Genomic DNA, 13,369 nt, shown 5'->3' with positions numbered 1-13,369 from the left:
GGGGGACGGGCAGCCTCAAATGGTCCAGGGGTCACTCAGAACACAGACCCGCTCTGGGGAACGCTGTGCCTACTGCCCAACGTCTTCCACTTAAATAAATAGATAGATAAATAATGCCGCAATTCCATGACATCGATAACTAAAAAGCAGCTTACTGTTACATGTTTTAGTCTCGTGTCAAGGTTAAAAACTGCTGGTACTAAGTTATTGTGGTTTTGATTCTCTTGCACACTGGTTATTTATAAAAATCAGATCACGCTCCTGAGGAGTTGCCCGGAGATCGGGCCCTGCCTATTTACTTCTCAGGCCCTCTCTCTTAGACTCTCCCTGCCGGCTCCCCATTTTAAAAAAACACCATCTGTGATGGCACAATCCTAACGTCACAGATTTGTAAATGCTTTGTCTTGAGGCAAGTATGTTTGTTTCTTAAGATCTTATAAATCCTCCCTGAATGCTGGGCTGTCTGTACCTTACCTAGCCAAAAAGAAAGAAAAGGTAAAATAAAAAACAAAACAAAATTCGAGCAAAACAAAATCAAATTTAATGGTCTTAAATGCAAAAGTAAAAACAAACGAAAAACACAAAAAAGCAAAAGAAAATTAACAGAACAGAACAACCCAAAATGTCAAGGCAGTTATGAAGAGAACTTTGAAGGTTAATCTTTAAAACTACAAATCAAAGGGTTTTTTTTCTTTTTTTTTCTTTTTTTCTTTTTTTTTTTTTTTGTTAATAGGTAACTGGCAGGAAGTAAGTACTTTTCTGCTGAGTGTTCATAGGAAAGCAAAGTTTCAAAACAAAATCCGACTAAAATAGAAAAAAGCCTAGCGCTCACGAGAAGGGATGCGAGAAATACAATGCTCAAATGTTTCTGTGTCATTAAAAAATAGAGCTATTTTACGCACTGGGGCCGTGTTCAATGCTCTTGGAAACTGGAGAGATGATTGTGAACAACAGTATCTGATGTGTGGAGGCACCATGCATGCAATGTGTGGACAGGAATCGGGATGTCAGAGGAGCAACACGTCTTCAGGCGTGCCTGGAGCTGAGATCTGACTCTGGAATATACTGGAGTTTCCCTGAAACTCTTTGGTCCGTTCCCATTGGCGCCTGGGCTTAGGAAACCCACTCGTGTCCTCGGCAGAGCCTGGCCCGGCCTGGTGTGTGGCCCCCCTCCCCGCTTGTGGCCCACGGCAGACGGGCCCGCTGCCACTGCCGGGGCCAATCGGCTGAGTGAGCAGGAGGTGGCAATGGGACCTGCTTGGGAAAGCAATTTCCTGTCAACCAAAGCAGAAATCGCTTAAAATGTTGAAGCGGTTGAGAAAACGCACACAAGGCATCTGTCTAACATCTTTAGTTTAAAAACTAAAACTAAAAGGTCATTTCTTTTTGTTTGTTTCTATCCAGTTTGTGGAGACATCGAATGAAACGCGTGTTAGACAGTCTCAGAAGTTAAAGCATGCTTCAGTTTCACCACCATCCCGAGGGACTGGTTAGTCAATGCAGTCTACTTAGATTTCTGTTTAATATATATTTTAAAGGAAATAACTTAAGAAACTTAAAATTGGTCTAACATTGTGGGATTTCAAACATTTGAACATGTCGGTTGCATCCCAGAGTATAAAAACCTTTTCACTTCTCATTTAGACTAAGACAAACACTTGTGAAAATTGGCGCAAAATGAGTTGTACACTAACAAAAAAGTTTCAACTTCTTCACTCTTAATTATCTATTCCGTACAAAAAAAAGCATGAGCGAGTTATTTGTGGGACTTGTTGGTTTTGAAGGAAACCTGTAAGATTTTGTCCCCCAGGCGGTAGCCGTTCAGACTTGCTATGGCCATCGCGGCTTCTTCATAGTTTGTCATGGTCACAAAACCAAAGCCTTTGCACTTGTTGGTGTTGAAGTCGCGAATCACTTTCACATTGGTAACTGCACCAAAGGGGCCAAACATCTGCCAGAGGATTCCCTCATCGGCATCTTGACCAAGGTTGTAGATGAAGATGCACCAGCCCGAAGAAGCGTTGCCTGGGACATTGACACCAGAAAGCCCACTCATGTGATCTACACCCATAGGGGAGAACCTAGCAAACAGAGAGCACAGCATTCAGGTCAAGGTCAGTGCGGGCCAGCGAGCTGCACGCAGCCCATGTGAGGCGCTTGGGCTGACACACCCCGCTCAGTCAAAATCAGGACTTTTCAACTGAGAGGAACTCAATATGGGGGCGGAGGGAGGGCATGGGCTCCCTGCTCTGTAGGGAGTCGACTCCGAGGAGAGACGTTTGCTGCCTGCAGGGGGTCAGGCCTCAGAGCGATGGCCTCTAGTGGCCTCTGACCAGCCGCTCCCTCCACCCCTCCCACCTTGCTGGGGTGGTCCTGTCTAGTCACACCCGTACTTCCCACATTTTAAATGATGGAAGCTTCTCCACATCCTCCGAGGTGCTGTTACACCCCCAGCTCTCCCTGGAGGAAACCGTTCCTCATCCTGTGTCTGTGTCTGTGTGTGTGTTTGCGGGGGTATGGTGGGGGTGGGGACAGGCCTGAATTTTTTTCTTTTCTTTCTCTGAATTTTATACCCCATCCCCACCCCCATCGGCACCCTCCCTCTCCGAGGATTCACGTCCGAGCGGTGCCTGCGTACAGCACACTCCCGCCAAGGGCCACTACCGGCAGGGAACAGCTCCGGACACCCTTCCGCTGCTGGCTCTTAACAGCCCAGAAGGGCCAGGGCTGTGAACTGTAAATCTACCAAGCTTTATCAAAAATGTGGAGCCCCTTTCTAAAGCACCACTTTTAGTCACATCAAAAATAAGCCTTCTACAAGTCGTGGGCAATAAGGATTAAGGGAGATGACAAGATTGTTACTGAAGCCACGTGGCCCTTGAGATGTTTCACAAGCTCAAAAGTAACTGTTGGAGGATCAATTTAAGAATATTTGAGCATGATACAGCATCTCTGAAGCCACACAATGCAACTGGAGAAGTTATTACCTGCTCCAAAATAAAATCAGGTTCGAGTCGTGGGTCTGATCCAGGGGTGAGCGGGGGTGCCTTCAAGTGTCACTAAACAGATTCACGCCCTCAGCAGACATGGGAGAAGAGTGGCCAGCCCCCGAGGTGCAGACCACTGACACAACGGTGATCGCTGATGCAGGTACAGAAGAATCAAGGCACATTGTGGGCCATGGTTTTGAATTTACGAGAATAATTTTAAACAGCCTGTACCAAATGTCTGAACTGGTTAGATGACTCAGGAGGCTTGTTAGTGGTGAGACCACAGTATCATTGAAATGGGGGTGGGAAAAGGCACCCGAGCATCTGTATGAGCTGCTTTTCAGTGAGAAATGGAAAGACATTCTGACTTTTAAAAGGACCTCCTTTTCTCCAAGTTTTGTGGGACACGGACCCAAGTTATCATAGTTAACTAAATCTTGACATAGATATTATACTGAAAATAATCTGAGGTAATATTTTACTTTTATTGACATGATTCTCATTCTTATTTATTCTTGTGAGTTTTCTCCTGCTAGTTGGAGCTGATCTGTTTCATCTCAGCTGTCATGAAACCCACCCCCATTCTTTCCTCTGATGGTGCAAGAGGAGAACTGACTCTTCCTTGATTTGGGGACTTTTCCCAACATGATAAGAACTGACTGCAAACCCTCTCCTCTTCTGGGTCTTCTTTCTTCTTATTCTTATCTTAGTCTGCCTTCTGGTGGCGAACCTTCCCGCCCGCCCCTTCCTTCCGTCCATCTCTGGAGGTCACGGTCCCTCTCCTGCCTGGCCCCTTCGGCACCTCCCATCTCTCCTTTCTCTTCTCCTCCAAGCTTCCTGGTTTTCCAGAGTTCCTGGGTAACTCACTGAACTTGGCCATCTACACATCCCACCCGATCACCAGTGAGGTCGACCGTGCTGACTTTCAAAACTGGATTTAGCTCACTTCTGTCCAAAGACGCTTCCCCTGCTTTGCCTTTAAACCAGAAAAGCCAACGAAGGAAGGCCAGCTTTGGAACCTGAGCTGAGTTGAGAACCCTGGATTATTGGACTGTGAAAATAAGACCTTGAAAAACAGCATCTGTGGAAATGAGCGGGGTGTTACCCAACCTCACCACTTAAAGACGGGAACCCTGAAAAGTCGCAGAGAGAAATCCTTAACATACCTGAGATTGGCCCTCATGCCACTTCTCAAAACGGGGAGAAGTGGGATCTCAGCTGTTCGTGAGGCAGTAACACACCTGATTTCAGAGTCCAAGTTACTGACTCTACTTGTCTCTGTTCTGCTAGATCCTGGCGACTAGAATCATTTTATATGGAAAGACTAAGGAAGGTGGGAAAACGGTTCACCTCTAGGATGCGGCTTTTAAACAGAAGGCATATAATAATATGTAGACACAAATGACTCCACAAGGTAGGTGTATGAGAAAGGTCTGCCTTAGGGCTGCTGATCAAATGTCTAAAACCTGTTTAAAACTCTGGAAGAATGGCTCTTGCATAAGCACCCCTAAAGCTGCATCTTTTCTCTCCCAGATACGGGATGATCTTTTAAACTCATGGGTCTACTCGCATATCACTAGAAACTGCAGGCTGCAGCGCTATGCACTCACTCTCCTGGGAGCTGGTTGGAGCTGCACTACCTTTTTCATTCTAGTTAAAGACAACACTTGGATGGAAATAAACAGCTTCCATACAGATACCTTTCTGATGCAGGTGGGGGACATGGAGACATGAAATGGCTGTGAGCACGACTTTCTGACGTGATCAGCCCAGAGGTTTCCACTGCACAGTCACCCAACCAGCAGGGCTCCGCGCAGCCAGAAGGGGCCCGAGTGGCCGTGGTGGGAAGAGCGCGTCCTCCTGACCCACCTGAATCTCTGCGCCTGGTGATGGACGGGACCTCCGAACCGCCTAGCTGGCGAGTGGTACAGCTGGGAGAGCAGCGCCACGTTTTTGTTCTGGTTGGGATTGGCTGCAAACTTCACTGTAATGGGCTCGGAGGAACCTGGGGGTTTATGACCATTGAAACTGGTAATTGCCTCTTCTGCTTCCGACCGTTTGTCAAACCGGATAAACGCAACCCCTCTGGACAAACCTTTTTAACAAACCAACAAAAATGGAGTTAGGGGAAAAACTGCAAGGATTTTTAAAACTGAAAAGCAAAAGTCAAGTCAGTCAGGCTACTGTGGTTCAAATTGGATGCTTGGTTAATGAGATAAACAAAAATTAAACCTAAATATGGAAACATGAACAAATTAAAAAAAACAAACGACTAATAAAAGACTAAGGTTTCAGACTTTCTTCTGAGTTGAAGCAACGACTCTACAGCCTCAGTGCCAAAAGATACTTTGGTGACAGGAGTCTCAAATAAGACACCCCAGACCTCTTAAAAGAAGCCACATTAGAAGAGATTATGTCCTCCATCACCATTTCGATGCCAGGTGCCCACCGCAGTGTGGGTGTACGGCGTGCTGAGGGGTAGGTGGGTGACAAGGAATTGTCCCTGGGCTCCGGGAGCTCCCTCCCGTGGCCTTCCCGGCCATCTGGCCACGTACCCCAGCTGGGCCTTTGCAGCATGTCGCCTCCTGGGCTGGCCTGACCGAATCCCTGTTTGCTCGGTGCCTGGCTCAGCCTCCTGCATCCCTCAAGGGCGTGGAATCCTAGTAACCAAGCTGAACCCTGATGACTCTTTCCTGCCACCAACACCTCACTCACCTCTTGGATAGTCCACTGTAAGGTCCTGGGACCTCCTGTGGGCCCCAAATTGCCCTCAGAATCAAGTGAGGCCACGCATTCTTTTCCCAGAAAACTGCTGACACACCCACCCACACACTCCCCGGCAGCTGAAGAGTCCCTGTCTTGCGCCCATTCATCGCCACCTCCAGCTGCCTTGGGAGAACACCTTCTCTTGCCACCTGGACTGAGCCACCAAAGGCAAGTCCTGGGCCTGCTGTAACCCCATCCCTCGACAGAGCAAGGACATGGCCCGGGACCACGCTACCTGAGTCCGAGGCCCAACTGCTGAAGGCAGGGTCAGTTTAGTCTGGCACAAGTGTGAGACCTGAACAAACCAGATGGGAAGGGGCTCAGTCACCCTCTAGCCCCGTATGCCGTCATTCTGGGTCTGGGGGGGATGATGGGGGCCCTCGTCCCTTGAAGAACTCGAAGAATGGGGTGGGGCTGAGGTGAGGGAATGTGGAGCCGGGGAAGAGAACTGGCTCCTTCTCCTGGGGAGAAGAAACAGGGGTCAAGTGTGAAGGTCGAAGTGTACTGGTGACGGCCGAGGGCCAGCCTGGGGGTGACGGGCCTGGGCTGGAGGCACAGTATGCCCTGGTAGGGGAGGCTGAGGCAGACAGCCGTAAGACACAATTTCTTCTCTAGACAAAGGCCTTTAGCATGTGGTGAGTGACGACCATCAGAGCAGAAGAGCCCAGGGCCTCGGGCCACCGGCTAAGTGAGCGTGAGGAACGTCCCCCAGTCAGCTCCCACATGCCGGCACCTTTCCTCGCCATTTCCTGCAGGGTCCCACCCACCGTCCCCATGATGGGCAACAAGGCGTGGGTATCCCCAGCTGGCCCCAAGGCCGCGGAGGGGCCTGGGAGACTCGGGCACACCAGGCTGGTGCGGAGATGACAAGTGTCACTGCAAGGCGCGGCTGTCCCCTCGGGGCCTAGAATCCCAAGCTCTGTCCTGACTTGGATGCAACACCGTGGGTCCCATGTGAACAAGTAGACAGTAGTCAGGGACCCTCGGGCAGGGGCTCTTTCTTTACGACAGGAGCATCCTGTGGACGCCCTCCGCCCAGTCCTAAAGCACACACCCTAACTCTCCAACTGGGAAACGCTCCCTTCTGGGGCGCCCCCAGCACAGCAGCTCCTCATGGCCTCAGGGCTGCCCCCGCATTGGTTCCATCACTATTTAAGTAAAAATTTAAAATTGACACAGCCAGAGATGCTCACTGAATTAGTGAGATCAGACCCAGCAATTCACACGTGTGCCAGGAAAATTCTAGAGCCTGAGCCCACTTTAAAATTTCAGTTCAGAAGGAACACCTGAAAACATGTACTTGGCATACACTGTTTTTATTTACTCTTAAACGGCACGAACGACAGCTTAGACAGATGGGAACCCGAACGAAATCTAACTGCAGGCAAATCCCACTGGAAGCTGTGGTTGGCTGGCTGCTACAGAAAGCTGCCTGCAGGATACGGTTCCACTCTATTTATAAAGACCTTGCAATCAAGCAGACAGAGTGTGTGTGCACAAGTGTGGTTTCCCTGTTTGGTTTTGCAAAATGACTATCAAATGAAAACTGCCCGAGTGAAATGAAGAAAACCTGAGTAAGAGAGAGAATGTTACTTAAAGTGAGGGAATATAAACTCACTCAATGATTGGATGAATGTATATTTTTTGAAGATGACTCTGTGGATTTTCTTTTTCCTTTAGCATTTTTAGGATTAAGAGCAGACCAATAAATGGCACGATCTCCAGATGAGTCAACTATGAAGTTCACAATTAAAATGTATAAAGAAGCAAAGACATTCTTTGAAAAAGTTCTGTCAGCTCAGGAAATTAAGGTTTTTTAAGAGAGCTTCTCTGTTTCTTTAAAAAGCACGTCATACGAAGGCAAACTTGACACACAAACTTGCTTGCCCCGCTATTCTCTGCCCCAGCCGCCGGGGCTCCATGGGGTCCCAGCAACGAGCAGCCTCTGTCCCAGCAGAGGAGCCCTGCATGGTGGCCTCCTCTGGAGCAGAGGGAAGGAAGGGGAGCCCACAGTCCCGGGGGCTCACCTTTCTACTCTCCAATCCGACACCCGGCCTAGGGCAGGGCTGTGGAGAGAGAGGAGCCCCTGGGGCTCCCTCACGGCTTCCTTCCCCCTGCCCTCTCACAAAGCTCCTGAACACAGACAGAGGTGTGGGGTAGGGACCCTGTCCCCTCGCCTAAGTGGCAGAAGCTGGCGGGGGGGGCCTGAGGGCACAACCCTGAGGTGCCCCCAAACTCTAGGAGACACCAGCCTTGCAGAGGGAAAGGAGGCAAAAGTCCCAGCAAAGGGGTGAGGGAACCGTCTGCAGGAGAGACCTCCCTCAGGATGATGCAGACAAAAGCTACGTGGCAGGGGGTGCGTTCTCGAGGTGGGTGGACTCCAACTCGAGAGCTGGGCCCCGCTCAGCGGTGCTGCGCTGGACAGAGGCGAGCAGAGGCACAGCAGTCCGTACAGGGTCAGGAAAAGCAGGGCCATGGAGGCAGAATACGGGCCAGCACCGTCACCCCGCCAGGTCTCCAGGTGGCCCACGCAGGCGCTTCTGTGCAGGTGGGGCTGGGGATAAATACATGTGCTGACCAGCCGACGGGATCACTCTCTCAACTGGCACTTGAAGATAAGTAAGGGGAACTTTAGGGACCACAGGAAGCTCTTCTGGCACAGAACAGGGGTTTACACCAAGTACACGGCATCTTTACCTCACGCCCATCCCCCGGCCCAGAGCCGAGGGGCAGAAAGGAGGAGGCTGGGTGGGTGGAGTCTATGTCCCTCCAGCAGAGCTTGGGGTCCAGAAGCCCCTTCGAGACTCGAGCTGTCCACTCGTCTCCAGGCCGGGCCCCAGACCAGGACTGCAGCCTGGGCAGCAGGTAGGGCCAGCCCATGCCAAGATGAGCTTCCACAGCTGGGACAGGACAAGGGAGTGCAGGTGACAAGACTGTGGGCCCCAGAGCACACAGCTTAGCGGGGATGTGGGAAAACGTGCATGCACCTCCACCCCCATCTGTCACGGGCCAGGATACCCTGCCCGCCTGCTCTCTGTGTGGCTCTGCAGCCTCCCGGGGGAGGTCACCTCGGAGCCACGACTGCTCTGGCCCGACCACCCAGTGTGTGTCTGACTACCTCAGCCACGGGGGTGGTGAACACGCTCTGTGCTGGAAGAACATAAAAACCAACCGCAGACAATTCCACTGGCTTCGCTGAGCTCCCTGGGCAGTAATCTTTTTTGCTAGTTGGTCAGTAAATTCCCACTCCTGCTGAGAACAGAGATGAAGGGCCCTAAAGCAGGGTGGCCCCAGCCCGACCCCAGGCGCGAGGCCAGTGGGGCAGGTGGCCGCAGTGAGGGGCTGCCTCTGGGGCACGCAGGGCTCAGCTTGGCGGTGCCTTACTGCTTTATGCAAAGCCCATCGCCCAAGCTGCTCGTGTCCTGAACTGAGACGACCTGAGAGGGGCTGGCAAAGTGGCCAGGACTGCCTGAGAGAGGAAGTCACTGCCTTCGAGCTCTGAGCTTTGAATGTGCTACCCGAGGGGGCGGGGTATCCAAGTCCTGAAGACCGAAGAACAGCTCCCCAGAAACAGTCACCCTTGGAGCTCTGGGTAAGGAAAGGTGGGGACTCTGGACCTCAGGTGAAGACTGTCTCACGTGGCACACCACTGCCTGCAGTAAGAACGGCAACATTCGTAGTCCAGGCTAGGACGCGTGGGTGCCTGCAGAAACTGCCAGAATCTCTTGGTGTTTTCACCATAACAGGTCTAAGCTTTTATGTCAGGGCTGCTTTTATGCCAATTAACCTCCCCAGCCTCATTAAACAAAAACCAACGTCTTCTCATTTTGATTCTGTCCTCATTGGTGGAATAACTAATGACAGCGATCTGTCTTCCCTAGGAGACCCGGCCCCTGCCTGGAGGAAAACCTCGCTGTATCCCGGGCCACCTGCCGTACCTGTGGTCTGATCCACGAGGACCCGGGAGTTGATGATCCGCCCGAACCGAGAGAACATGTCCTCCACATCCTTCTGGGTCATGTTCCTCGGCAGCCCGCTGATGTACAAGTTGGCATCTTTGATGACCTCTGAGCTCGGGCGAGCATACGACACCTTGAAAACAAAACCGCTCACTGGCGTTAGGGCAGGCGTGGGGCCAAAGCATCAAGGGAGGGTGTTAAATTTTCGGGTGAGAAAAAGTCAACCCTATGGAAGGAGGTCACCTGCAGCAGCCCGTGCTGGCAGCTCCCCATGGGCCAGGCAAGGGCCCTCACACACCCTGATGACAAGACATTATTCTTGTCTCACAGTCGAGAGTCTGAGGGTCCATGGCTGACCGGGGCAGGGCAGGGAGCCAACCCCGGCTGCCTGTGCTCCTACCATGGCCTCAGGCCTCTCTGGACAGTGAGCAGGGCTGGGAGGGGACCTGGTCCTGCCTGTGAGGAGCCCAGGGGACAGTGGGCTGTGTGCTCTGGGACCGTGACACCCACCTGACAACAGGCAAGCTCGCCATGGGAGCCCAGATGGGGCCCGAGTGCTGGGGGGTGCACACATATTAAATGACCCCATGCTTTTTAGGCTTATGTTCTGCAAAGCTGAAGAAAGGCTAAAAGGAGCTTGTGCACTGGTTTAGATAAAAGGGTGCGTGCGTGTGGGGCTGGTAGCAAGGAAAGGGTCTCTGGCGCTCTCCCAGGTTGGGGCGACAGCTGGGTGGACCCTGCAGGCCAAGGGGGCAGCACAAGGGCAAGACGACAGGTGTGTTCTCACCACAACACTCAGGCCTGCCAGGAAGGGCAGGGGTGTAATTCTACATGCTAAGACCACACACACACATACACACACCCACCCCTTTATTCATGTGCTCGTTGACTCTCAAACATTCGAGGTGCACCTGGGACATTCCAGAAAAAGAGAAGACAGACACCACCTTTGCCTGCAAAGCAGAATGCAGTCTAGTGGGAGAGACGGCGGATGGAAGGAGAAACCGTGTGGCGTGGTCAGAGCCCAGCTCCACCCGAAAAGGAGCTGGGCTCATGGAGGGGAGCGTCAGAGGAGAGTGGAACAGAAGCAATGCCCATCAGAAGGACGCCCCAGGGCACCGGGTCCCGTCAGGGGCTGGTGGCCTCCACAGAGCAGTGCTGTACAAGCTGACATTCCCTGGAAGCTTCCCTGCACTGCAGCCAGGCCTAAGGCACTCTGGGGACACTTTGGGGCCACCCGATGGTTTGTTCACGACCTGGGGCAGAGGCAGCACTGTCCCCAAGAGGCCACCTTGGCCCCTGGGGCCTCCCCAGGGCCTCCCAGGTGGGCGTGGGCGTGGTCACGCTCCTTGATTACCAGGAAGGACGCTGGCCCCACTTCTGGGCCTCCACTTTCCGGATCTACATCAACCAGCCCCACAGAACAGCCCACTCAGACTCCTGCCAGAGGGGGTCACTCCAACCGTCTGCTGTCCAATTTTATCAAATGCCCCGATGAGGGGCGTCAGATTTCAGGCAGGACAGCTGAAGGAGGGAGGCAGGCCTGCCGGGACTCAGGCTAGTCTGTGCTTTCCCAGGATCAGGCTGGGCCAATAGGGAGCTGCCTCCCAGGACCATCCTGTCTGGTCCCTTGCAGATCTGTCCAGAACAGGCTGCATTTGGGGTCTGCCCTTGGCTTTTGGTGAAGGTCACTGTGGTAAAGAACATTCCCAAATTAGCACCACGGGAGTGGTGTGGAGGCTGGCAGTGACTGTAGTTACAATTGCCCCCGATAAAGCCCCAGAGAGGCAATGCTTTCAAGGCCAACTGCGCCTCAATTCCTTACAGCATAGGTGTCTCCACGGACCTTGACGGCCACTGCAGCTTTCCTTTTCTCTTCAGCCACCGTCAAGCTCAGAATCAAATCAGAATCCAAGAAGACTGCACTAGAGAACCCTCTCGTGGCAGGTGTGTGATGACGCAGCAGGCGTGCCTGGCCCCGCTCCGAGACACTAGGCCCGGAACCCTCTTTCCTAAGCTCCTGGCACCACCTGCTCCTTTGCCTCAATCAGGTCTACTGTCCTATTCTTAGGAAACATTCCTGTGAGAGGTTTTTGAAGAAAAGGAATTTTTGAATTACGTTCCCCCACAAATTCACATGTTGGAGTCCTAACCCTCAGTACCTCAAAATGTGACCTCATTTGAAACAGGATTATAGATGCAATTAGTGAAGATGAGGTCAAAGCGGAACAAGATGGCCCCAAATCAATGACTGAGGTCCTTATAAAAAGGGGAAATTTGGACACAGACATGCACTCAGGGAGAACCCCGTGTGAAGATGAAGGCAGAGACTGGGGTGATGCTTCTATAAGCCGAGGATTGCCCAAGATTCAGTGACCACCAGGCGCCGGAAGAGGGGCACGGAACAGATCCTCCTTCACAGCCCACAGCCCTCCGAAGGCAGGCAACCTGCTGACACCCGGATCTTGGACTTCTGGCCCTCAGAACTAGGTGTGAGGAACTGGAAGATGCAAAGGCTCAAGAGGATGATCTCATTCCAGTGGCTTCGGGTTGAGGGAGACAACTCTGGTGACTCTGGCAGGCGTGTGTCTCAGGAACGAGGGCTGACTCGCCAGTCTGCAGGTGAGGGGCAGTGGGCACAGTGCTAAGAGGCTGCTGCAGGAAGCCGGGTCAGGGTCCCGCATGGGGCGGGGGTAGGAGGCATATTCTACAGGAGGGCTCAGCAGGGAGCGATGGTCGGGAAAACCCAAGGTTGGTCCAGGGGTAGGCAGAGCCTGAAGACAGACACTTGGGGTGGGGAGGAGGTGGGGCTCCGGGCTGAGAGCAGGAGGGCGTGGTTAGCAGTGGCAGGTTGAGAGGAGCGTGAAGGTTGGGGAAGCCATCCTGAGGCCCGGAGGACTCGCCGACTTGTCCCAGGAAGCCACCACAGCTCTGGAACCGGGAATGACGCTGATGACGGTCTGCCCAAGGCCCTCCCAGCTGGTGCTGCATGGCTCCCTCACTCCCCTCAAGTCACCTCAAGTCATCACAAACCACCCCCCCCAGGACACGGCGCCCCTGGGACGCCTACCTCTGCCACACCTGGCTTTCATATTTTTTTTTATCGTTTGTGCGCACGCAGGCGCGCACACACACACAGGCCCAGCCCCACAAGGGCATGGAATTTGTTCTGTTCACCGCGTGGCACATAGTAGGCACTCATAAACACTTGCCAAATGAATGCTGAATGAACTGGTGGGAGAAGGATTACACCAGTGACGGAGCAGGAATGGAAGCCTGGGCAGGAGGCGGGAGGGACGATGCTGCCGCCGCCGCCGCCACAGCAACAACCGGGCACGAGCAGGAGGGCAGGGCTGGCCCAACGCCCGCTCGGCATGAGGTCGGGAGCTGCAAGAGGACGGGAGCACCTTGGCCAGTAGAAGAGACCGGCAGGGAGGCCTTCGGAGGAGGCTGCTGTGAGCCAGCACACGAGGGACACCCGGGGCCAGGGAGGGTGCTGTCCCAGCCTAAGTCCTTCACAGGGACCCTCCCGTTGCTGGTGGGGCTGAGGAGGACACGAGCCAGAGGCACAAGGTCTGGGACGGTCACCACCCGACACACGTCAGACACGCAATGCCTCTCTTCTGAGAAGACAGGAGGCCCCCCAGATGCCCT

The 13,369-nt window shown here is 53.0% G+C and overlaps 1 protein-coding gene across 1 annotated transcript in view; it reads right to left on the bottom strand.

Annotated features, from left to right (window-relative positions):
- Positions 1-518: 518 nt before the first annotated feature.
- The window catches only part of ELAVL1 (ELAV like RNA binding protein 1), a 37,358-nt gene continuing 24,507 nt past the window's right edge, over positions 519-13,369 (bottom strand). The window contains exons 4-6 of the mRNA XM_036846871.1: positions 9,695-9,848; positions 4,860-5,085; positions 519-2,081 (exon numbers count right to left, since the gene is read on the bottom strand). Coding sequence (XP_036702766.1) covers positions 1,757-2,081; positions 4,860-5,085; positions 9,695-9,848 — 705 coding nt within the window. The 3' untranslated portion in view covers positions 519-1,756. The remainder of the gene's footprint in view (positions 2,082-4,859; positions 5,086-9,694; positions 9,849-13,369) is intronic.

This window comes from Balaenoptera musculus, chromosome 3, assembly GCF_009873245.2.
Source record: "Balaenoptera musculus isolate JJ_BM4_2016_0621 chromosome 3, mBalMus1.pri.v3, whole genome shotgun sequence".
Taxonomy (NCBI): domain Eukaryota; kingdom Metazoa; phylum Chordata; class Mammalia; order Artiodactyla; family Balaenopteridae; genus Balaenoptera; species Balaenoptera musculus.
The sequence above is the reverse complement of the archived record's forward strand: the minus strand, read 5'-3'. Positions and strand labels throughout refer to the sequence as shown.